Source organism: Coenobita brevimanus, chromosome 8, assembly GCF_032717465.1.
Source record: "Coenobita brevimanus isolate Jiangsu-jjx chromosome 8, ASM3271746v2, whole genome shotgun sequence".
In the NCBI taxonomy this organism is placed as follows: domain Eukaryota; kingdom Metazoa; phylum Arthropoda; class Malacostraca; order Decapoda; family Coenobitidae; genus Coenobita; species Coenobita brevimanus.
The window spans coordinates 16,417,969-16,445,433 of NC_136961.1; the positions used below are offsets into that span (position 1 = coordinate 16,417,969).

At 43.1% G+C, this 27,465-nt stretch overlaps 1 protein-coding gene across 1 annotated transcript in view; it reads left to right on the plus strand.

Annotated features, from left to right (window-relative positions):
* The window catches only part of LOC145406707 (organic cation transporter protein-like), a 220,207-nt gene that overhangs the window by 176,432 nt on the left and 16,310 nt on the right, over positions 1-27,465 (plus strand). The window contains exon 8 of the mRNA XM_080277810.1: positions 20,743-20,890. Coding sequence (XP_080133936.1) covers positions 20,743-20,890 — 148 coding nt within the window. The remainder of the gene's footprint in view (positions 1-20,742; positions 20,891-27,465) is intronic.

Sequence of the window (27,465 nt, forward strand, 5' to 3'; positions counted from 1 at the left end):
ATATAACTAAAACTATAAATATATATAGTATAGTGCACAACTCATTATCCCTGTCACATAATATTTATTAGCCTATATCATAGCATAATACAATGGCCAAATAATTCGGAGTATGAAGCTTAGCGATTCGAAAAATTGTCGGGCGCACACACACACACACACACACACACACACACACACACACACACACACACACACACACACATGGCACAAGCTGTTGCCACGTTAGCCAAATCCCACAACCAGGTGGTCCAGTCGGAAATCTTACCAAGTGTGCAACCCAGAGGGAAGGTAACAGGCAGAAAATGACAGGCAGAACATAACCCATGGAACAGCACAAAGGATAGTCAAGGAGGCCAGGGAAGCAACAGAGGGAGAGGAGTACGAGACATATGCTGTGGGGACGCTGATGGAACAAAGGGAGGAGGAGAGGGCCGGATCTGGGCTGCAAGAACGCTTGGAGAAGTGGCCAGCAGTTGAAGGCAGACAGGCTGAGGTACACGAGAATGTATACATGAGAGTCCTCATACTGGCTTTGCAAACCCTGCAAGAACAGAACAAGGTGGCCCATAGTCGCCTGACACAGTTGGAGAGCATGATGGGAATGGAAGAGAGGAATGAAATGAGCTTGAGGTCACAGGTACAGCCAGAGACAGTAGCGGTACATGAAGGACCGGCAAAAAGGCCAATATACAGAGATGGCATGGGAGATAAACAAATATGGGAGACTAGGGAACCCCAGCGGGAGGAGCGAGAACAGACACAAGAGACCACGACTTTATATCAAGAAGAGTCAACAGTTAGCCACAGTGGCAGAGGTCAGAAAATCCGAAACCGACTAGATCGGGAACGGAAGAGCTGACACGCGTTACCCCTATGGGCATCAAGGTGATAGCCTCCAGCTTGAAGGAATTGATTGCCGCCATGAGGTTCCCACAGACCCAACTACCAACCTTCGAAAGAAATAGCTGGCGGGAGTACTGGGAGTTCATCTGTGCATTCGAATGGCACATTGGGAGAGCTGCAGTCCCAGAGGAATGTAAGCTGCAGACACTCATGCAAGCATGTGCAGTGCCTGTCAGGAACACACTACAAACGTGCAACTATTTGGACCCACGAGAGGGTTACAAGAAGTTGATGGCCATATTGGAGGACAGATATGGAGATAGACATCAGTATGTCCGAGAGACTGTGGAAGGAATACTTGAAGGGCCCATGATCAAAGATGAGGATGAGGGTGGCCTAAGTAAATTCGCCGATGAGTTAGGGTCATGTACTTTAAGTCTGGAGACCATCGGGAGATTACAGGAGTTGGACACCGTTTGCTCGATGGACACATTGTTGCGTCGATTACCTGAGAGGGCACTTATGCGGTATAAGGATGAAACCTTTGCCCACAGCAAACGATACGGGTATCATCCTGACATTAAATGGTTAAAAACCTTTATTCTGGAGGAGGCAGGCAGAGTGTGTGTGAGGAGGAGAACCAAGGAAAGGGGAGTGTCTGCCAAGCAAGCCATTGAGGTTGGTGGTAGAAGGAATCCAGACAGGCGTGTGATTGGCTTGGCCACCATTGGTGATGACGAACCTGCAAATGAGAGAGACATGTGTCGGCTGTGTGGGGAGCTGCACATACTGGTGGGATGCAAAAAATTCCATGCCATGAGACTGGAAGAAAGGAGGGACACGGTCAGATGGCTCAAATATTGTTATGTTTGCTTGAATGATACCCACTTGGCAGCTGAGTGCCTGGCCTCAGTATGGTGTGGCATAGAGAGTTGCACTGGGAAGCATTCATGATGGATACGCCCGACTGGCCCAGTAAGGCATTGGCAAGAGTCCCTGTACCATAGGGAACCCAGGAAGGGAGACAGAGCAAAAAACACAGATGGAGGATGAGAGGAAGCCAAGAGATGAACGTCATCGACACACTTAGTGGGAACAGGTGCATGGAGGCAAGCAGAGAGTACACTGAGCAGAGCTGGAGAGGAGAAGTGCTTCCTATGGACACACTGACAAACGGGATGAGGAAGGGATGGAGGGAACACTTAAGAGGCCCAAGCTCGAAAAGGGCAAAGGCGAGAACGAATGACTCACTGCCACGACAGGGACAATGTGGATGCATGGGTGGCTTTGCAAGGTGGCACTGTCCATTGTTGAGGTAAAGGTGGCTAGTGAAATATCAGATACAGTGGTCCAGACGAGAGCAGTTTTGGACTCTGGCAGCAGTCGAACTTTCTGTATGACCCAGTTGGCAAGCAGGTTAGGGGCACCACGGAGAACCATATGGGTAACACTAAACACTATAAATCAGGTGACGGTGCAGCAAACTGAGGGGATAGACTTAGTAGTTAGCAGCGGGCATTCCCGTAAACTGAACTGGAAGATATTACTGCCTGGGGTGATTGTTACTCAGCAACTCCCTGCAACACTGAAGGACTCAGTAGCCTCTGTACAGGACATGGCCTGATGCAGTCATTTGGCAGGAACAGAGCCACTGAACACGTACGAAGGTGAGGTGCAACTACTGATTGATCTTGATGTGCCACAAGCATTGACAGCCTTGGAGATCAGGGCCAGGAGCAGTGAAGAACCTTATGCAATAAGAACACCACTGGGATGGACCATCAGCGACCTCGTGCTGAGGTGGAAGACAGACCAGATGAGGTAGGATGTGTGGCCGTAGTCGACTGCAACTCCAGGAAACACAATTGAAGGAGCAAGTGTGACAGTTTTGGGAACTGGACGCAAGTTACCTGAAGAAGGGAGATGGCCTATCCGTTGAAGACAATAGGGTGATGAAACTGTAGTCGGGCACAGCAGCAGTAAGGAAGTACTTGAATCCATTCCCGAATCAGAGAGGTATGAGGGAGTAAGTGTGATAGATCTAGAACGCAAGCCTCTTCCTGCGGATTGAGCACTTGGAGTAAGGTGGAACCTAGAGAAGGACCAAATGGCATGGTCAGCAAGCGCTTTGAGCAAGAAGGGTCAGCTACAAGTACGGACCTCTTGCATGTAATCAGCTCAGTGTATGATCCACTTGGATTCCTTGTGCTATTCACCATTCGTGCCAAGGTCATCTTCCAAGAGGAATGCAGGAGAAAGAAAGGGTGGAATGAGGCTATATCTGACAGCAGTGAGGTACGATGATGATGGTGGCTGATGGAATTAACTCGCCTCACAGATTCCAGGATGCCATGGTGCTATGACCCGAGAGGAGCAAGGGGAACGTCATTTCAATTACTGTCCATCACTTCTGTGATGCTTCGCAAGTGGCATGTGGAGTGATATCATACCTGAGGATGTCAGTCGGAACTGGAGATGTTCACTGTGTCTTCGTCTATGGAAAGGCCAAGCTAGCCCCGCTAAAACAGCTGACTATACCCCATCTGGAGTTATGTGCTGCCATTTTGGCTGTGAAGGTTGACGAGACATTAAGGCATGAGCTATCGGTAAATGAGGGAGGGTCCATCTTCTGGACAGACAGTGTGATAGTAGTAAGGTATATACATAACACAGAGAGGTGGTTTCACACGTTCGTGGCCAATTGAGTGGTGGCCATACACGAACAGTCAGAAGTGATCCAGTGGAGGCACGTGGGTTCAACACTGAACCCAGCAGACGATGTGACTCGAGGATTGAGTTGCTAAGAACTGAACAGGGGGTGTTGATGGATTGAAGGGCTAGACTTTCTCCAGCCAGAGAACAATCACTAGCCACAGGAGCCCTGACTCATACTTGACCTGAGGACAGACCCAAAGATAAAGGGCGATGCCACAACCATGGCAATGGAGACTAAACAAGAAAGGGACCCACTGACGAGATTGTGGTCCAGATACTCATCCTGGCACAAACTGCTGTGAGGAGTTTCATGGATTAGAGGGTTTTTGCACTGGAGGCAAAAGGGAGGACCAGAGCAAGTTGACAAATCAAGACTGAGGGTGAGCGAGCTCCGAGCATCTTGAGCGGCAGTGTTAGGTTGTGTAGAACGGGAATATTATGAGTCAGAGATAAAGGACCTGAAGGAACAGGGTGCGCTTAGGAAGACGAGGCCACGGTTTCCACTGGAGCCGCACCTGTGGGAGGACAGACTCCTCCATGCTGGCGGGCGGTTGGAAAGAGCTCCCTTGATGACAGACAGCAAGTACCTCGTGCTGTTGCCGTGAGACCACCATGTCACGGAGCTATTAGTAAGAGAAATCCATGAGAACAAGGCTGGGCACTTGGGAAGAGAACATACATTTGCGATAATGTGCCAGGAGTTCTGGGTGCCCAAGGGACGGAGACTGATTGACCGGGTGGTAAAAGTGTCACGTTTGTCATCGAGTCACTTGGAAGGAGTCACTGCAAAGACAAGCTGACCTCCCAGCCAACAGGGTATGCTTGGTGAAGGCATCATTCACACATACTGGAGTGGATTGCTTTGGGCCATTCACTGCAGAGCAAGGTAGGAAACAAGTGAAGCGGTGGGGTTGTCTGTTCGCTTGTCTGAACTCGAAAGCCATACACCTGGAGATTCTCAATGGACTAGACGCTGATTCTTTCCTCGATGCAATAACGTGCTTCTCGGCAAGGAGGGGTGTACCAAAGTGCATTCGTTCCGACAATGGAACAAATATGATTAGAGCAGATAAGAAACTCTGGGCTGCAGCCCTCAGCTGGAAAAAGGATGACAAGGTCCACAATGCTTTGTTAAGGAAGGGAATTGAGTGACAGTTCAACCCTCCACATGGATCGCACATGGGCGGTGTCTGGGAGTGACAGATCCAGACAGTCAGGAAGGTCTTGCAAACAATAACAGGTGCGCAAGTCGTGGACGATGAATGACTCCACACGCTCTTCTGCAAAGTGGAGGAGATAGTCAATGGGAAGCCCATCACCCCAATCTCCAACGACGTCAGCAATCTCGAAGTGCTTGCCCCACTACATATTCTGCACTCCAAGATGGTACCCCACTGCTCGTTAGGAGGTAAAGCCAAAAAGCCTATAGGGGACATCTACTGGAAAAGTTGGAAGCTTGCACAGTTCCTAGCAGACTAGTTCTGGAAGTGATGCTTGAAGGTGTACCTAACATCCTTATGACAAAGACAGAAGCAGTTCAAGCAGTTGCGTAATTTTCAAGGGGGGGACCTGGTGTAACTTGCTATACTTTAGTGATAGAAACTCCGTGTACAAACAGCTGGATAAGGAGTTTATTACGAGCTCACAACAAAATAGTCTGTCCTTCTTGAATGTCTGTTCTGAACAGATGCAGTGGCGTCTTCCCAGGCTTGAGGCCCTGGGAAAGCGTGCTAGGTCAGCAAGTTTAGTGGGGACATGTATGCATTGGGGGGGGGACATATATACATCGGGGGTAGACATATTGTGGAGGGGGTACACTGGTATTGGTGACGGATTGGATTGTACCCCATAATCACTGGGTTCTGGGAAGACTGGTAGAGGTGAATCCCAGTGATGATGGTGTGGTGAGACACGTGAAGGTCAGGACATCTGCACGCAAAACTCTGACCTGTCCTGCAAACAAGCTGTTTTTGCTGGAAGAGAGTAGTGAGTGAAAGGGTATGGTATTGGTTGTAACCAACCAACGGGGGGAGTCTTACAGCATGTAATGTGATAAAGAGAGAGAGAGAGAGAGAGAGAGAGAGAGAGAGAGAGAATGTAGGGGAGAGTGTAGGAGAGAGGCAGAAGGATGCTACACAGTGTTTATGTATACGGTCACGTAAGCATAACGTCCATTAGCTTGAAGATAAAAGCGAACAACAAGCCCTGGAGTAGACGCTTTGAGCAAGTGTGGGGTAGTGTGGGGGTAGTCAGGACAAGTGAAGGACAATGTAGCAGTGATCCTGTGGATTATTAGACACAAACTCCAAAGGGTGGAGTTCAAGCGCGATGTGTGACTCCACGACCATCTTGTGAAGGTGCTATTCCTGTGAGGATATTATACCCGTGAGGGACTAGTGTTACATACCTCACACCCCCTACCCTCACACTGATACTGTATGATAAAAAATGGACCCGCCACAAGTGAGTTGCCCTTGCTTACCTTTAGAATACTTATTAATATGCACGTGGCTGATGTCACGACACAACACGATTATAAACGTAGGAAACAAGGATAAGAGTTTAAAGTGATATATGTATACGAAGCAAATTGCGATATAACATAGCATATTGGGAATAAATTGTAATTCTATGTAGAGTGATGCCATCATGGCATATTGAGGGAGTAAAATTGCAATTCCAGGTATGACCAAATAAATAGTCGAGTCTGGCTGGGAGGGTTTCATTACCCCGTTTCCCCCTCCAAGAGTGCGGGCAGCTACACTCATATGTATATACAGATAGGTAGATAGATAGATAATAGGTACATACAGATGGCTCATTCATACTATAATCTTGGCATGGTACTGCCATTATAATACCATTGTATAAATGCATATATACATTATATCTCTATAATGGAATGTTCTATGTTCAGTTTATACTACCATTTGTTTACTCCATACAATATGTTATGGTTCTATAATATTATTGTGTCTATACTATATTGTGATGAATACCATATATTAATAGGTTATTACAGGATATGTAAATTGTTAATACCTGCTGTCGTAGGTACACCAGCTTGGAGTGACCAAGCGATGTCAATACACTAAAATATCATAACACACTACATAATAGCTAGTGACATATACAGTATGTAGTATGGGTAGGCAGCCCCACCCAGGGAAGTACTACCGCCAAGGTAACGGGAGACTCAGGGAATAGCCTGGATTCCATTTTCTCTCTTAGGCCTTGGTAGCTGGTTACACATCTTTCTGCCTCAAACATCAGAGGGCATCAGGCTGCCCTCTTTACACAACACACACATCCACATTATATCACATTGCCTTAAACCAGTTATCCTCTCTCCATAAAACACCAATCTTGTCATTACATATCATACACATTTCACAACACATCCCTGCTCTCCCCACCATAAAAAGAACCATGGCTGCAGCTATACTGGGAATTAGTGCGGTGGTTTCTCGGGTAACCACCACTGGCAGGGCTGGGTTGTCTGCACAGGGCCCTCCCGGTCGTCATCAAGCGACTGTGTCACCCCCAGTGTTGTGGCACTCTAAATCTGCTCATCACTGTAGTAAAAATTTTTTTTGCAGTGTTAGGGGACTTCACTCCAACGTCAACTCTGTTCAAAATTTCCTCCAGTTTGAATCCCCTGATCTGCTATTTTTGACAGAGACACAAGTAAGCTCCACCTCTGATTTAGCTAGATTTATTTTTCCTGGTTATATCTTGATTCAAAATTTCAGACCCACAGGAGGCATAAGTTGCCTTGCTAAATCAGAAGTTTCTATGGAGGAGATTACTAAATTTAATTGTCTTTATTTCGACTATTCCATATACAAATTAAATTCTTTTGGTAAAATTAAGTATTTCTGTTGCGTTTATCGTTCTCCCAATGCCCCTCCAGAGCCGAGTTTATATGACTCTCTGTCTTCACAACTAAGTGTCCTCAGCATTAATACTGCATCAGAAATTACAATTCTGGGTGATTTTAATGTTCATAATGTTGAATGGCTCACTTATTCAGCCAGAACTGATGACTCTGGTCTTGAATGTGAGCTATTTGCAGACTCATTTAATCTCACCCAGTTAGTCAGTCAACCCACCCGTGTGCCAGACAACCCCAATCAAAATCCTCACGTATTGGATTTGTTTCTAACAACCAATTCAGATAATTATAGTGTCGAAGTGAAGTCCCCCCACAGATTCTCTGATCATTGTCTGATTCAAGCCATCAGTTTAACACCTACCACACCCTCCTGCTCTGAACAGGTCGTGTTGACTAAATGGCACTATGACAGTGCAGACTGGGAGGGACTCCATAATTTTTTCATGGATGTTCCTTGGACCTCCTTTTTCTCCAAATGCAAATTCCACATTGGGCCACATACAGAATTTCATTAAAGTCGGCATGGAAACATTCATTCCCCATCATAGTTACAAAAAAAATATGTAATTCTCCTAATGATCTGCTAGAGTAACAGAACATAAAACAATAGCCTCTAACACTTATACAAGGACCAAAACAAAAGAAGCCTTTAACTATTATAGAAATATCAGAACCCATGCTAAAACTATCATCAATCTTTCTAAATCAAACTTTCTGCATAGACAGGCTAACAAACTACTAAACAATTCAAATGATAACAAAATATTCTGGTCAACCCTTAATTCATTCAAAACTGACTTCACTATCTCCTCTTCCATTCCACCTTTACAGTCCCCCAATGGAAATCTAGTAAGTGACCCACGTGGAAAAGCCAAACTTCTTGTTGACATTTTTTCAACAACCTCACACTAAATACAGAAAATTACAATATTCCTGTACTTGATTTTGATTCCCCTAAAATACCTCCTTTCATGATTCACACCAGATACGTGCAAGCTGTATTACAGAATCTCTCAGCAGACAAAGGTACTGGTCCAGATGAAATTCCTTCAATAGTACTTAAAAATTGCTCCTCAGTGTTGGCTCCTGTATTGGCAAAATATTTCCGCTTATGCATCCATACCTCAAGTTTTCCAGCCTCTTGGAATGAAGCAAATATCCATCTTGTTCCTAAAAGGGGACAACGTCTGATCCATCAAACTATAGACCAATTGCAATAACTTCCATTCTCGGTAAAGTTTATGAGACGCTAATTAAAAAACATAATAAAGCATCTAGAAATCAGTAACTTAATCAATGATCAGCAGTATGGATTTAGACAAGAACGTTCAACTGTAGACATTCTTTGCCTTCTTACCAATCAGAATAACCCCTAAACCGCAGGGTTGTTTTGGCGCTCCTTGCCTGTTCCGCGAGAATATTCGCGCTCCGACAGATTTTGTAAAAATATTTGCTAAAAATCAGTTATTAGTCCTAGAATAATATAATTTTATATGCCTATGGCACATACCTTCATCTTTCTCATGGGATGTTTGTTGAGCCTTCGTCGAGTACCGTAGGACTTGTGGAGACTTCTGTAGTTGGGTAATGAAGTCTCCACTTTACACTTCTCGACACCCCGTAATATGATTACCACAGCCTAATATTATCACTAGAAACACTATTCTATGATTTTCAAATAGTTTGGAATCCATACACCAAAAAAAAAAAAAAAAACACCATCAAAGCAATGAAAATTACCAGTGCGTAAGAGCTTCCCACTTGCACTCGTTCCTTGCTGGTATTCTGTCATTTATTATTCATAAACACACTCACACTTTATATTCCTCTTACTTTATTACACTTTATATATATGTATATATATATATATATATATATATATATATATATATATATATATATATATATATATATATATACAGTATTTATCCATAAGTTTCCTTCAGTAATAGTAGTTTATTTTCATTCTCATTCAGTAAACTAGCAAAGAGAGCAAAGCTTTGACTGTCATTACTCCAAGTATTTGTACTCATATTCTCATATAAGTAATTATTTACATTTCTATTTTATTTACAATATGTTATACACTGTCTATTCTATCTATTGCCAGACGCCTCAGTCCCGTTTGGGGTGGCCACAAACAAATCGCCTCCACGTCACCCTGTCCTCTGCCATTTCACTGCGCTGCTCCCAACTCACACACCCCTCTCTCATATACCTCTCCACCCCATCCCTCCATCTCATCCTCGGCCTCCCCCTCCCTCTTTCCCCCTCCACCTCACTCACATACACTCTCTTCGTCAGTCTTTCACTCTCCTTCCTCTCCATATGGCCAAACCACATCAGTGTGTTCTTCATAACACTTCCTATCACATCCATATCCACACCACAATGCTCTTTTATATCCTCATCCGTCAGCCTGTCTCTCCATGTGTCTCCACAGGCTCCTCTTAAATAACTCATTTCCACTGCTCGCACTCTTGACTTGTGTCCTTCCAACAACTTCCAAGCTTCACTTCCGTACGTTAGAGTTGGTATCACAATACTGTCATGTAGTAACTTTATCACTTCCATGCTCACTTCCTTGTTTCTTGTCACTGCTTTCAAGGAACCAGCAACCTTTCTTCCCTGCTGTACCCTTTCAAGCACTTCACCCTCCAAACCTCCATCCTTACTCATCACACTACCCAAGTACTTAAACGTGCTCACATTTTCCAATTCCTCACCATCCAACCTCCCTGTACATTCACTAACTTCACCTTTCTCAAAGACCATCACTTTACTCTTCCCTACATTCACCTTTAGATTCCGTTTCTTACACACTCTCCCAAACTCATCCACCAAGCCTTGCAGCTCCCCTTCGTCTTCACTCAACAACACAGTATCATCGGCAAACAACAGTACAGGGAGTTTCCAAACACTATCCTCTCTCACCAGGGCCACTCCAACATCCACTACCCTACCTTGTACCTCTTTTATTACCCCATCCAGGGACAGATTGAACAACCATTGAGATATGATGCTTCCCTGTTTCAACCCAACTTTCAAAGAGAAAAATTCACTTAGTTCACCATCCACACGCACTGCAGCCTTAGCACCATCATACATACTCATCACAGCATTCAACAACTTTCCATCTACTCCATATATTCTTAATACTTTCCACAATCCTTGTCTATCCACCCTGTCATATGCTTTTTCCAAATCCATGAAAGCTGCATACAACTTCTTTCTCTTCTCTAGAAACTTTTCAACTAAAGATCAAAGAATGAATATCATCTACACAACCTTTTCCCTTCCTAAAGCCTCCCTGTTCTTCTCCAACTAATTCCTCTGTTCTTCCTCTAACTCTGTCAATAAGTATCCTACCATACACTTTTCCTATTACACTAAGAAGACAAATGCCCCTATGATTACCACATACTTCTTTTTCCCTTTTCCCTTTGTACAAGGGAATAATTATACCTGACTTCCAATCCTCCGGGACTCTACCTTCCTTCCAGGCCAATCTGCACATCTTCCACATCCATTCCACTACTATCTCTCCCCCATGCTTCAGCATTTCACCACACATTCCATCAATTCCTGGGGCTTTTCCCAATTTAACTTTCTTCATTGCTTCCACAACTTCTATCCTACTGATTTCTTCCTGTCTTCTCACCTCCCTCCTTCTCCCAGCCATTCCCCAGCCACTTATACTCGCATTACTTCCATCCTCTATGTTCAACAATTCCTTAAAGTGTTCTCTCCATCTGCTCACTTTTTCTCCCTTCTCCACTAGTAATCTACCATTTTTATCTTTCCCTCCTCTGCTAACTTCATTGCCACCCTGTCTTACTCTTTTCACCTCTTTCCAGAACATTTTCTTACAGTCCCTCCACTTTACAATCAAATTCATTCCAAATTCCTCATCTACTCCCTCTTACTAATCTTTTCACTTCTCTCTTTCTTTCTACATATAACTCTCTCTTCCGCCTCTCAACTTCTTCCACGTCCCTATTTCTCATCCATTCATTGTATGCGCTCTTCTTTTGTGCCACAGCCTGTCTCACCTCTTCAGTCCACCACGCTGTTCCTTGCACCCCCCTCCGTGTTCTCTTCCTCCCACACACCACATCACATCCTGCATATATTTCTTCTGTAAATATCCTGCACCCACGTTCCACGTCCCCCATCTGCTAAAATTCATATTTGCCCAATCGTTCCTCCACTTCTCTCTTATACTCTGCCTTTTTCTCATCCTCTTGTAACCTTTCCACTCTCCTTACAACTACTCCTTCCTCTTGTCTTTCCCTTCTTCTAATTTTCCATCTTACTTGGATCCTAATTCTGGCCACCACCAAGTAGTGGTCAGATAGTCCACTCCCCCCAACCTCTATAAGCTCTTGCATCCATTACACATCTTCGCATCCTTTCATCCACACACACATAATTAATCATTGCCTTCCTTTCATTCAGTTCACAACCTATCCTTCTTATCAGTCGCCATGTATACCTGTGGATCATTTTGTGACTGAAGAGGGTATTGGCTATCACCAAAATGTCCACTAACACCAAAATGTCCACTCCCAGCACAAATGTCCACTAACACACTGCCATTCTGATCTATCTCAGCAGGCACACCCCACTCACCAACTTTTCCATCCACCTTCACATTCCGTACTTTAACATTCATATCACCGATCAAAAACACTCTCTCATTCCTTCCAAACTTTTCCATGCACACTTCCACATTTGTCCAGAACTCTTCTCTCACTCTGCTAGCACGATCTTGGGTTGGCGCATACACACACACAATCGCCCACATTTGTATTCCAACTTTCAACCTTACCCACACAATCCTTGACCCAAGTGATCCATACTATCTTATGCTCTTCTTCCATCTTTTACTCACAACTATACATACTCCCTCTTTTGCCCTCTCATTCTCACCTACTCTTGCACATATACCCCATCCATACTTCCATTCTCTCACACTTTCTCCTCTCCATTTTGTTTAACTTATTCCACATACATCCACTTTCTCACCCTCAAGCACCTGGACAATCTCTCTCTCTTTCATCTCATCATTCGCACCTCTTTCATTCCATGTTGCCATTACCAAGTCCTTTCTACGGTCCTGGGTCGTCATCGTTTGGTCAGTCCTTGTCCGAGGTTTCTTGTTTGTCTTTTTAGTTAGTTGTTTTCCGGGGAGGGTCACTAACCCTCCCCCAACCCTTTTAGTCGCCTTTTACGACAAGCAGGGATACTGGGGGAGTATTCTTGAAAAAAAAAAACCCTACCCCCAGGGGTATATACTGTACTGTATACACTGTCACTTCCAGTAAATAAGGGCTCCTTTCCCTTGGAGCCAGGATGAACTTGGGACACTGAAGCACTTGTAGTTTATCGCCATTTCCTCCACTGGCTCATCACACAATTCACCAGAAAGATTGAAGTCATTGTCCATCATTATCATGGATAAATTAGCCAGTTCATGCTCCACAGCAGAGTCATTTAGTCATTTACCCCTTCCCATACGAGGTTTAGTAGGGGTAGATGTCACAGGGCCCTCTAGAAGCGGTGGAAATGGAGGGGCGCGAGTGCTACGTGCTTTCATCTCCAGAAACAACACTGAACTAAATGACGAGGCAGATATGGGGCCCTCAAGGGTTGACAACGTCAGCGAGGTGACAGCTGCAAATTTATATGCTGTGAAGTGATTGGCAGGAAATTAGGTAGTTCCAGGTGAATGTAAATATCACTTAGGCTTCTCCCTTCCTTTCTTATATATTTTTTTATTACAAGAATAAATTATACGGCATATTTCAAGGGGAAATTACCAGGGAAAATTAGTGAACAAGTGCACGTTGGGTGTTGCCAGGTGATAATTAGCCAACTCCAGGTGTATGGCACTATCAGTTACCTTTTTTTTTTTTTTGTATATATTATTTTGTATAAGAATAGGGCATAGGGCTTATTTCAATGGATGAAATCAGTGGAAAATTCCAGGGAAGATTTGCTTAGTGCAGCGCGGCCGGGCAGGCAAGAGGAGAGAATAATGGAGGGGAGGTAGGGAGGGGAGTCAAGAATGGGGATCAATAGTTAAATTGTCAACAATGGATGGGAGTACAGATGAGATTAGGAGTGCTGACTAATGTTGGACACTGGCAGTACCGATTGATTATACAAGCCACCACTTGAAAGCCCGGGAGAATTCAAAATAACACAGAATCGCAAAGCGACGCCCCATGGTATGATCCATTGCTCCTGATCATCACGAAAGTGACGCCCTGCGGTTAAGGGGTTAACCCCTCCGTGGCCGAAGGCCCGGAATTTTCAGTGCACACCAGGCCGACACTGGGGCCATTTTTTGAAGTTTCGAATTTTTTTTTTTTTTTTGCCATATTGAAGAGAAAGTTCTGATGCACCTAACACTGCAAATCCCAGCTTCCTAGACGCATTTTGTGGCTTGCAATGGAGAGCGGAAGTTGCAGAAATATCGGCAACTGATATCGCCGCACAGGGGCACTGCCGCAATGCAACTGGGCAGGTGTTGTTTTTTTTTTTACCTCCCAAAAGAATGCGAATGGTACTGAAATGTTGTCCATATATGAAATATGATGATATCAAATGATATCAGTACATAATATTAGGAATGGCTGGAAAAAAAAATGTTATCAATACTTTTTCACCTTTTTGATATAAAATATATTTATGGTAGTTTCGAGTTATATTTTTACGTTATCGCTGTGCTCATGCTTGGAAAAGAGAGCGAAAGAGTTGAACTGCAATCAAACTCCAGACTCATCTTTATCTTTCTCCTGCCATCCACGACAAGACCAACTTGAACATTCTCTCCTCTTAAAATCCCTACACTCTAACATTTTTGGAAATGCCCAGGCGACGGTTACAATAGAATGTACTGGGTGTGAATGAGGAGAAAAATGAAAGAGAGATTGTCCAGGCACTTAACCCCTAGGCACCGGTCCACGTCACTTGACGTGTTGATAGAGGGCTACAGTCCACGTCATATGATGTTCTAATTTTTCGTGGGCATGTTTGAACTTAGTACTTAACTATGTGGAGTCAGAGTATTGTCCCAGCATGGCTGGTGTGCGGGGTAGCACTGGCTGGCAGGGGGAAGGGTGGGAGGGCAGCCTAGCAGTGAAGTGGGGTGTGGTGGAGGGTGGTGGGAGGCCAGCGCAGGGAGAGTGTGGCCTTGGAACCAGGTGATACTAGTTCAGGGTAGGGGTTGGGGTGGGGTGGGGTGGGGTGGAGTGGGTTGGTGGGGAGGGCTACTAGGGGGCCCTGAGGGGTATGGGGGAGAGTGTATGGGTGCTTGAGTACACTTGTACTGACCACAGCCAGCCTTTAGGGAGTACCATACACTCAAGAATTACTAAAAAGAGTGAAATCATGTGTAAATAGTGTGTCAATAATAGTGAATACCAAAACAGATATAAATTTGTTAGAAAGTATCATGGAAAACATAAAATGAGCCAATCTTTATTAGTTACTTTCTTGTGTTTTTTTGCTATTTTAGTTGTAATATCTTGTTCATACGGCACTGTGAATTAATGAGAGAAACAAAGACACACTCAACACTTATTCTGGCACGAGGTAATCATCCCTCCTCCCTCCACCAATACCGCCAACACACCACCGCGACCTTGATGCTCAACCCAGCCACCATATATTGGCTCCCTCACACCACACCACCACCTCTAAATCACCGACAGAGAATAAGTATGCTCTTTTTACGTGTTTTTTCGTCATTTGCGATTGATTTATAATGTAAAAAAAATATCTGGGGGAAAACTGATTTTCCTGAAAATAACCTGGTTCTGGGACATGGATAGGTATACCCGTGCCCAGTGCCTAGGGGTTAAGGTTGCAAAGGTGGATGTATGTGGACTGACTGAGACTAAATGGTGAGGTAAGAGTGTGAGAGGATGGGAGTATGAGTTGGGTATATGTGCGAGACTAGGTTAGAATGAGTGGACAAAAGAGGGTGTATGTATTATTGTGTGCAAGAGACGGAACGAGAATATGAGAGGGCATGGAGCAGTTGGTTCAAGGATTGTGTGGGTAAGATTTAAAGTAGGAATACAAGCGTGGGTGTTTGTGTGTGTGCATGTGCCAAAGGAAGACTGTGCAAGCAAAGTGAAAGAAGAGTTCTCAGCAAATGTGGAAGGGTGCATGGAAATGTTTGAGAGGAATGAGAGAGTGTTTTTTATTAGATATATGAATTGAAAAGTGGAGAATGTGAGGTTGGATGGAGTAGTTGGTGAGTAGGTGTGCCTGCAAAAGTGAATGAGAATGACAATACTCTAGTGGACATATGTGCGGGGAGGGGCTTGGTGATAACCAATACCCTCTTTAGGCACAAAGTGATCCACAGGTATACGTGGTGAGTGATAAGAAGGGTGGGTTATGAACTGAAAGAACAGAAGGCAATGACTGATTTTGTGTGTGGATGAAAGAATGAGAAGATATATGGCGGATGCAAGAGCATACAGAGGTTGGGGAAGTGGACTTTCTGACCACCACTTGGTGGCTGTGAAAGTCAAGGTACAAATGCAATGAATTCATAGAATGAGAGAGGGACAGAAGGAAGAAGTCCATAAAAGGAGAGTAGAAAGGTTGCAAGAGGATGGAAAAAGGCAGACTATAAGAGGGAAGTGGGGGGAGGGATTGGGTAAATATGATTTGGAAAGGATGAGGGAGGTGGAAAGTGTGTGCAAGATAATCACAGAAGAACTTCGTGCAGCATATGAGGAGGTGTGTGTGGTGAAAAGAAGACGAAAAAGGATGCAAGGAACAGCATGGTGGAATGAAAAGATGAGACAAGCTGTGGAGCAAAAGAAGAAAGCATATAGTGAGTGGATGGGAGGCAAACACGGAAGAAGTTGCGAGACGTAAGAAAGAGTTGTATGTAGGAGGAAAAGTGAGGTGAAAAGATTAGAAAGAGAGAGTACAAAGAGAGTGGATGAGGTCTTTGGTAGGAATTTGAGTGTAAAGTGAAAGGAATGTAAGATAGCGTTTGAAAGGAGCTAGAGAGAGTTGGACAGGGTGATAAAGAAGTTAGTAGGGGAGTGAAAGTGGCACGGACGCGGAAGAAAATGAGAAGAGAGGAAGAGATCAGCAGAATGGAAGTAGTGGTAACAATGAAAATAGTCAAAATGGGGAAACCACCAGGAATTGATTGAATATATGGTGAAATGATGAAGCATGGGGGAGATTAGTAGAAATGATATGAGAGCTGTGCAGATTGGCCTGTGAGGAAGGCAGAGTCCCGGAGGATTGAATGTCAAGTATAATTATTCCCCTCCACGAAGGAAAACGGGAAAAAAGAAGTGTGTGGTATTCATTATGGCATTTGTCTGCTTTGTGTAATAGGAAAAATTTATGGTAGGATTCTTACTGACACAGTTAGGGAAATAAAAGAGGAATTAGCTTGAGAAGAACAAGAGGTTTTAGGAAAGGAAGAGGTTGTGTAGATCAGATATTCATCCTTAGGTCTGTAATGGAAAAGTTTCTAGAGAAGGGAAAGAAGTTGTCTGCGTCTTCATGGATTTGGAGAAAGCATATGACAGAGTGGATAGCTATGGAATGTGGAAAATACTAAGAATACATATTGAGTAAATGGGAAACTGGTGAATGCCATGACGAGTATGTATGACGATGCAAAGGATGCAGTGCGTGTGGACGGCGAACAAGGTGAATTTTTCTATCTCAATGTTGGATTGAAAAGGGATGTGGCCTGCGTTCATAGATGTTTAGTCTGTATATGGATGGAGTTATAAGAGAGATACAGGGTAGGGCAATGGATGTTGGAGCGGCCGTAATGAGAGAAGGAAGCGTTTGGAAACTTCCTGTTCTGTTGTTCAGATGATAATCTGTCGTTAAGTGAACATGAAAGGGAAGTGCAGTGCATGGTGAATGAGATTTGGTGAGTATGTTAGAAACGGAATCTAAAGGGAAATGTTGGGCAGGGTAAAGTTATGGTCTTCTTGAGAAATGAAATCACCGGTGACCGAATTCACAGTGAAAGAAATTGAAATTGAAAATGTGACTGAATTTAAGTACTTGAGTAGTATGATGCGTAAGGATGGAAATTTGGAAGATGAAATGCTTGAAAGGTATAAGAGGGAAGAAAGGTTGCTGTTTCTCTGGAAGCAGTGAAAAGAAATAGAAAAGTGAGTATGAAAGTAAAAGAAAAAAAAAAAAACTGCCAACTGTAATGTATAGAAGCGAAGCTTGGAACTTGTTGAAGGACACAAGCCAAGAGTGAGAGCAATGGAAATGAGTTACCTGAAAGGAGCATGTGGAGTTGCATGAGGAGGCAGACTGACAAATGAGGACAGGAAAGAGCATTGATGGGTGGATGTGAATGTGATTGAAAGCCTTAGAGGAAATGCGAGTACAGTAAGGTGGTTTGGTCATGTGGAGGGGATGGAGAACGAGAGACTAAACAGGAGAGTGTATGTGAAAGGTGGAGGGGAGAGAGGGAGGGAGAGACAGAGGATGAGATGGAGGAATGGAGTGGAGAGGTATATGGGAGAGGGAGTGTTAACTGGGGAAATGGATGCGAAATGGCGAGGGACATGACGACAATGAGGCAATTTGTTTATGGCCATATATATATATATATATATATATATATATATATATATATATATATACCCTGAGATGCGTATTAAGTTGCCCCGTATCTGAGGTAAGTTGTGACAGATAACATGCTCGCGCAAAATATGTAAATAACCCTGTAGTAAACAGGCTATCATCTATTTTGTTTGTAACTATAATAATAGGACATATTTTCCTAATCCCAGACAAAATAAAGATTATTATTTCCCTTTAACTATGATACAGTAAGGAACAGTATAAAAATTGTCACAACAAAACCTGGTCTCCCCTATAAGTGCATATGTGTATGTGTGCCTGTGTCTGTGAAAGTATGTAAGTCAGAGACATTGTCCGAGCAGCTGACTGGGAGGCACTTAGGCAGTACTTCTCTGATTTTCCCTGGAATGATTATTGCTTCCATGGCCGGGAGCCATCTGAGTGTGCCTTGCGAATTACAGAGGTTATTCTCTCAGGCATGAAAGCATACATTCCTTTTTCATATCCTTTGACTAATGCAAGAAAGCCTTGGTTTAATCACGCTTGTTCCAGTGCTGTCCACAACAAGGGGAGGGCCTATAAAAGGTACCGGAGCCAACCCAGCCCTGAATCACATCTTTTTTATGTTTCTGCCCTGAAACATGCTAAGTCTGTTCTTCGCTATGCTAAAAATAATTCCATCCGTACTATATCCTCTCAACTCTCCAACTCTAATTCTTCCCGCTCCTCCTGGCACCTTCCCAAAAACCTTTCAAACAACTTTACCTCATCATCCTTCCCTCCTTTTTTCTACTCTGATGGCTCTTTAGCTATTTCTTCTGCTGATAAAGCAGATTTCTTCGGTCTGACTTTCTCCTCCAATTCCACCTTAGATGATTCCGGTGCTATTCCTCCATCACTTCCCCTCTCTGACTTCTTCATGGCTGACATTAAAATGTCTTCAGCTGATGTATTTTCTGACATCACTGGCCTCAATACATACAAGGCATATGGGCCTGATGGAGTCTCTCCTGTTGTCATCAAGATCTGTGCTTCTGTGCTTATATCCTGCCTAGGTAAACTCTATCGCCTTTGTCTTTCACTTTGTACCTTTCCTTCTTGCTGGAAGTTTGCTCTCATTAAGCCAGTCCCAAAGAAGGGTGACCATTCCCAACCCTCTAACTATAGTCCAATTGCTTTAACATCCTGTGTCTCAAAAGTTTTCGAGTCTATTCTTAACGGAAAAATTTCAAAACATCTTTCCTATCACAACCCTCTTTCTGTTCGTCAATATGGGTTCCGTCAGGGACGTTCCACTGGCGATCTTCTCACCTACCTTTCAAGCTCCTGGTCATCCTCCTTTCGGAATTTTTGCGAAATCTTTGCCATTGCATTTGACATCTCAAAGGCTTTCGATCTAGTCTGGCTTAAATCTTTAATTTCCAAACTGCCCTCTTACGGTTTCTGTCCTTCTGTCTGTGCTTTCATCTATAGCTTCCTCTCTGGTCGTTCTATAGCTGCTGTTGTAGACGGCCATCTGCTTCTCCTAGATCTATCAACAGTGTTCCTCAGGCCTCTGTCCTATCACCAACTCTCTCCCTTTTATTCATCAATGATCTTCTAAGCTGTGTATCTAATCCTATCCATTCGTACGCTGATGATTCAGCCCTTCACCTTTCCATCTCAGCAGTTACTTAAATAAACAAGGGATGAATGTATGGCTCACCTAATGTCTGACTAGGGTTGAAAATAATCTTGTTGTTTTTAATGCATCAAAGATCCAGTTTTTACACCTATCAACTCATCAAAATCATCCACCGGAGTACCCACTAATGTTTAATAATATCCAGCTCAATCCTGCATCATCCTTGAACATGCTTGGGGTTTCATTCACACGGGACTTATCTTGGAAAGATCATATTGCATCTCTTGTAAAATCTGTTTCCAAGAGATTATAGGTAGGTGTGCTAAACCGACTCCGTGCCTTCTTTACCCCTGCACGGTTGCTGACTTTATACACAGGCTTTATTCGCCCCTGTTTACAGTACAACTCTCATGTGTGGGGAGGCTCCCCACATACAGCTCTTCTCAACAGGATGGAGTCAAAGGCTATTCGTCTCATCAACCCTCCTCCTCTTACTGGCTTCCTTCAACCTCTGTCTCTTCATCACACTGTTACCTCTTTATCTCTTTTTAGTCGCTACTTCAATGGCCACTGCTCCTCTGAACTGTCTGCTTGCATCCCTCCACCTCTACGACGGGCGTGTAGCGCCCATCTAACAACAAACTCTCATCCCTTTTCTGTCCAACTTTCTAATGCAAGAGTTAACCGTTACTCCCAGTCCTTCATTTATGCAACAGGTCAGCTGTAGAACTGTCTTCCTTTGTCTGTATTTCCTGCCCCCTATAATCTCCAGTCTTTCAAACGCAGTGTGTCCAGGCATCTCGAAATGAATGGATCTTGAATATGGCTGTCTTTTGTATTGTTCTTTTTTTTTTTCTTGGAAGGAACGTTCTGCGGGCTCAGCCTTTGGTTCCCTCTTCCTCGCAAACAAAAAAAATTATCTATATATGTATCTCTCTCTCTCTCACTCTCTCTCTCTCTGTATGTATATATATATATATATATATATATATATATATATATATATATATATATATATATGCACCTGTTTGTTTATGTGCAGCTGTGTTTTCAGGCTGATGGGTGAGTCGCCTCGGTGGTTGGCGGTGGTGGGTCAACACGATCGGGCCCTAAAAGAGCTCAAGAGAGCTGCCAAGTGGAACAAGGTGACCCTCCCTCCAGACCACGACTTGCTGACCATCATGCACAGCGTCCACCAGCAGGTATAATACTTTGCTTTGATGTTCTGGACACCCTTATATGATATCCTCCCACGTATCTGTAGTATCAGTACAAACCATCACCAAACGATTGCCTGTTCACCATGAACATCGTCTTCATGACTGTCATCCCGACATCACTTCCCACTTAAGACTGAAGTGAAACGAATACGGAAAAAAGAGGACTAAGCGAACAAGGAAAAAAAAAATGAAAGAAGAACTAGCAAAAGTTTGATAATTAACTGTCCACAATTTCATTCACCTCCATTTAGGCCTCATATTCTTGACTCCACCTCACAGGCATAAATATCTACACGTGCGGCCTTCATTTTCCCTATAACCTAGAATCAGTCCTGTGACTATCACATCACTGGGAAAAAAAACAAGGATGTCAGACTAATATCATATACTCATTTGTGTACCAGGGTACTTTTGCTAAGTTATCATCCCGCATCCACTAGCATCTTTATCCCTCTCAGGCTTTTCAGACAGGTTTTACCTACAGTATATAAACTATTTTTCCTGTTGGGAGTTTTCATATAATTTAACCATATATACTGCATTTTACACAAACATGTAAACATGAAGACTCATGGTGCGTTTATGCTCGCAAAACATTCTTAGCACCTGTCAACCCAGAACATTAACAGTTTGTGGTACCGAGTGGGTATGACCATGGAGGATGAATTGTAAATGGCTTATAAGAACATCATAAGTAGTATAAAAGTGCCCAGGAGTACGCACGCGTATTCCTGGGCACCGTTTAATGGGCATTCCCCCTCTCCCTACCCCCCACCACCACCCTCTGCGTACTACTGGGCATGTCTTCAGGCAAACCCCACTTCAAACCCTTGCCCAGGTCTACACACGCGTACTCCTGGACACTGTGTAATGGGCATTCCCCCCCCCCCCTGCATACTATTGGGCATGCCTTCAGGCAAACCCCCACTTCAAGCCCCTGTCCAAGTCTACGCACGCTTAATCCTGGACACGTCGTAATAGGCATCCCCCCCCGCCCCATTATTTGCTCATATACCTCCTGTCCAAATCTACACAGGGTTGAACATGTTTTAATCAACAGAAACTCATCTCACACGTCCACCTTCTGTGGTGGGTGGTGGGTAAATGACTGAGGGAAAGCTCGAGTGAACGGCCTTGACTAACTTTCATAGGTGAGTAACTCTCCCTCTCTCTCTCTTGATTCTGCTTTCTATCTAATTTCTCCTTATTCCCCACACCATTACCACTATTATTATCTGATTTAAGAAACGTCTTTTCATATAAAGGACAAATGAAAAACAAAGTGAAATATTTGTCGTCCCCCTCCTCTTCCTCCTCTCCTTCCCCATTCCCCTCCCTCTTCCTTCTCCCACTGCCAGCAAGCAGTCCCCCCAACCCTTCCCCCTCTCCCACTCTAAATTTTGGCCACAGCCTCCTGTCCATAGGTACGCAGGCCACACCTCCACCGCCCCCCCCCCCCCCGTCCAAATCTACGCAGGCTGAAGATGTTTAATGATGAGAGCAAACACGTCCACCTCGTACCGTTGCAACTGGCTAAATGACGAAGGGAAGGAACGACCAAGATGAGTGTTTGGCCAACTTTCATTCCCGGGTAGTTTTCACCTACGGAAATAAACAAATATATTCGTTTCCAGGATGCTATACCTGACCTTGACCGTGGTAGGATACTTTCACCAAGGCGAATGTACTAAAAAAAAAAAAAAAAAAAGGCGTAGTCTCCTCTCTCTCTCTCTCCCTCTCTCTCTCTCTCTCTCTCTCTCTCTCTCTCCATTCTGTTTTCTAATTTCATCTTATTCTCTACAGCTACATTCACTCTACAGCTACAGTACCGGTACCTAAAATTAACATCACCACCACTATTACCTGATTTAAGAAACGTCTTTTCATAATAACATAGGACAAATTAAAATAAGATTTTGTGCTGGTGTGGTTCGTCACCGTCATTAAAGAACTTGGGTGAGCAAGAACAAACGTAAAACACACACACACACACACACACACACACACACACACACACACACACACAGATCATAAACTTGGTCATAAATTGCCTAGCTTTGTGTACCACTGCCTTAATATATGGAGAAACACTGAACTTGAAGGTCGGATTTGCGGAGCTCGCAGAAGTGGTTTTGATTATTGAGTAAAAAGATAAAATAACTTTGTGTCTTGATTACTTGTTGTTTACAGAGAACTGGTGAGACAGGTCAGAGGTATTTTATTTACACTTTAGTGGCTTGATTAGGTTATGTTTACAGAGAGCTGGTACGATAGGTCAAGGATATTTACAGATATTTACTAGTGATGATTCTTTTATGACAAATGGCTGTAAAAAGGCAGCATGCTATGGATTGGATATAAGTTGTAATTATGCTAAGTGGCACGGTAGACTTCGTAACGCCTCTTGCCTAGCGATTTATGCTGAATATAACACTTCAGTATCGTCTGTATGTTCCTCATCCATACTCCGTCGAGATAATAACTATACAGACGGCATACACGAGAATGGTAAGGTGTTATAGCAAACTAGATCGCTGAGGAGAAGATGGTGCTAATCTTCCAGTAGCATCTAGAATATGACCTAAAATGATGGGAGGTTCCCAGTAATGTCGAGGATACTGGCGTTCGAAAGAGAGAGAACTGAAAGCCGAAAACAGCAAGTTGAGAGTGAGGTATACTGTGTACGTGTACTGGTGGTGTGTGTGATGACCGTGTGGGTTTATGTACATACACAGTGTACACTCGCTGGTGAAATAAGTGCGAAATGCCCGCACTTATTTGTTACTGTATTCTTTATCAAGTCGTAATAGTCAGTTTTCTCAATGGAGTCTAAATAAGTTATTTGCTGCATATAATAAGGAGGAAGACAGTAGATTGTGGCAATGAGAGAACAGTGACTCTGGGACATGGAATGAACGACATTTGGCAACTTTGTAGAAGCTCAGCATAAACAATGAAACAATACTTGATGGAGAGTGTTACATACAGATCTTGCCAAGGCTTCTTCATTACTACGCTATACATACAGGGTCTGCAACTGGGTACTTGTGTGTGTGTGTGTGTGTGTGTGTGTGTGTGTGTGTGTGTGTGTGTGTGTGTGTGTGTGTGTGTGAGACACTCGCAAGTTAATACAAGTCTGCCACTGCTTCTTGGCAGAAGACCATTTTCTAGCTATTTGTGTCGAGCGTCATTCTAACAACTGATATAATAGTATGACAGATATTTCCTATGTTTCAGTTCAATCATTTTATCATTTAAAAGTCATTACGGTGTGGAGTACGACCGTATCTCTGAAACATAATCATTTTATCGTTAGTTCACATCTACAGTGGTAGAGAAATTAGTACTGCAGTCTAGGCTCATTAGGCAAAACAAGCATTTATGTATTTTTCATCGTTTCTCAGCCGATCACGATTCGAATCCGATTATCGGAAATTTTTTCCCTACCAATACCGATACCGATATTAATCGATTTTTTTACGGCGCTAACTACCAACCGGTTTTATTTAACTTTTAACAGACGTTTAGCAGCGGAAAGGTTACTGAAAGCTATGGTCAACTCTTCCATGTCGAAAAATCTGTTCACAGTTTACAAAAATCGTTTGACGAAAGCAGTAACAAATCACTGGAGTGAAGTGGTTAAGAGATTATTGTGACGGTCATTATTCTCACGAGGATTGTAAGCTCAAGAGATGAAATTGTGGGAGTGGTTGATGACGATGATGGTTTAGTATTCCTGAAAGAATGCTTACAGTAAAACAGTCTAAGAAAAATGGTGAAGGATGCGACGTAATAATGACGTTGTGTGTGTGTGTGTGTGTGTGTGTGTGTGTGTGTGTGTGTGTGTGTGTGTGTTTAGCACAGATGCAAATTGCCTACGAAGGTTAGGAAGGGTGAAGGACATATTAGAGAATCTTTTAGTATTATAGTCTCACCAATCTAAAACCTAGGTTTGGGTGGAGTCTAGCCGGGGATTTCCCGGCGTACAGCGTTGCCTTGTTTCCTATACTCTCATTGGCTAGTGGCTGACCTGACACCGTTAGAGTTCGTCCGCTCCCATCACGCCACCTGGCCTGACATGACTTCACCCACTTCTGTGTGTGTGTGTGTGTGTGTGTGTGTGTGTGTGTGTGTGTGTGTGTTTGTGTATGTGTGTGTGTGTAAAGACAAACTAGTTTAAGTTATAAATATAATCAAAATAATGAATTTAAAAGTCGCATTCTCTCTCTCTCATATAATTTATGATTTTTTACCTGGTTATAGCCTTTAAATTACACTCTACATATTAAAACTTTGACTTTCTTTCCACACCACCCAAGAGGTAAAAGTCACGGCGCGTTTTTTTTTTTTTTTTAAGAGGTTTCCCCGATAGGCCTATTCCTCTTCTCTTACAGCATGTAAGAAATTATCATGAATCCTCCTCATCAGAAGAGGTGAGAGTGATTTTCTTGGGAGACGTAAACTCTGGAGAGTTGTTTTCTTCATTATCTCTTGCTTCTCTGCGTATTGCTTCAATCCTGCTCTTGCTAAGTCCTGTTGCTGCAGCTGTTCGATGAATTGCCCTTGACACATCATCGAAAATTCCTCCGTACTGCTTCTCCTGCAGAAAATACTGGCTTACGTTGAAGGCCATTTCTTTGGCTTGACTATGTAGATGCGAGCGAGTTGGCGTAGCTGCCATTGTGTCTGCATCAACATAGAAAGTGAATAGTGGAAGCACCTGACAGAAGCTTAAATCTCCCTCCAATGGATTAACTCCCAGTATGGGCCTGGTGTTGCCGCTCGTGAGTGTTTTAACTTATTTATTTCTATTAAGAAAATAGCGTATGTTCTACTGATTCCTTCAAATTATATTATAAACGTAATTGTTACATTACTTACCCAACTTAGAACTACCGTGAAAGTCGGTAAAAGTAACTACATATTTTTCAGCACCACTGTAAAATATGTATGCCACGTTTCTTTATTGATGTACAAGAGCCATATGCATTACAAGTTTACCTTCCTTTTATATGCTAGAATACTTACGTTTATATTCTATTAGTATGTGTGTACCTATCTGTGATGCCTATTACATATATAACAGAATCTACTCATCGCTCGTTTAGGAAGTATGGCATGGCTGCACCCAGCGCCAGACTCCACCCAAACCTGGGTTTAAAATTGGTGAGACTTTTTATAGCTCTACACGTTTTATCCTGTTTTAATTGGGGCTAAAGTGGAACATCTTCGGTGTGTTATTCTGCTTACCTTCTGGCATTTTGTGTGAGCTGTTTTTCATGTGCCATTTTCACTAACTTTTCCTCGTGTTAAATGAGTGAATTTCCCATGTGCCATTTTTACTAACTTTTTCTTGTATTAAATGAGTGAATATATTACTCTTTTATTAAATGTAATCTGGCGAAGCCTTTGTCTAGTTTTTCCACATGTTGCTTCTTCAGTAATATATCCACAAACTCATACATGTGATAGATGAAGGGAGGACTATAGTAAATTCAGTTATTTAGGTTGTATGTTTTATGATCGATGGATATATGCAGTATTAGCTTTTTATGACTAGCTTTGGACTGGTCTAGCTTCGTATTGCGTGCTTGTGCTTGTGTGTGTGTGTGTGTGTGTGTGTGTGTGTGTGTGTGTGTGTGTGTGTGTTCTTACCTAATTGTTCTTACCTAATTGTATCTTTACAGGAATGAGTCAAGCTCGTACTGTCCCGTGTCTTAAACCATATTTATCGTACATATCCTTAAATTAGTGAATTGTTTTGGCACACACTATTTCATTCGGTAGTGCATTCCACTGATCAACTGTTCTGTTTGGGAAACTGAATTTCCTCACGTCCTTATCACCTCTCTTCTTATGCAGTTTTTTGCAGTGTCCTCTTGCTGATGCTTCCCCATATGTTATGTAATCATTTATGTCTATATTCTCCTTCCCTGATATGCATTTATATAGCATTATCATGTCACCTCTTTTCCTTCTCTCCTGTAGTGTTGGTAGATTCAGTTTACTCTTTCTTCGTAGCTTAGATCCCTTAAGCTTGGTATCCATCTTGTAGCGGCCCTTTGAACTTTTTCAATCTTGTCTATGTGTTTCTTGAGATGAGGACTCCAGACTACTGATACATACCCCAGGGTTGGTCTGATGAATGATGTTATTATCCTTCTTAGCATGTCTTCATTTATGTATGTGAATGCTATCCTCATATTTGCAAGCAGTGTATACATGTTCCGTACCTTCTCACCGATGTGGTCAGCTGGAGATAGTCTGTTATTGATAATCACACCTAGGTCCTTCTCTCTTTCTGATGTGTGTAGGGTTTTATTTCCTAACGTATAATCCCAATCAGGTCTTTTTCCACTTTTACCAAACTTGATTACATGACACTTGTCCACATTGAATTCCATTTGCCATGCATTACTCCATTCATGAAGTTTATTTAATTCTTCTTGTAGCTCTTTACAAGAGTCTGTGTTAGTAATTCTCCTTTGTATTTTAGCATCATCTGCAATGATATTTAGATAGCTTTCATTTCCAGTGTTACTGTCTATATCATTTAT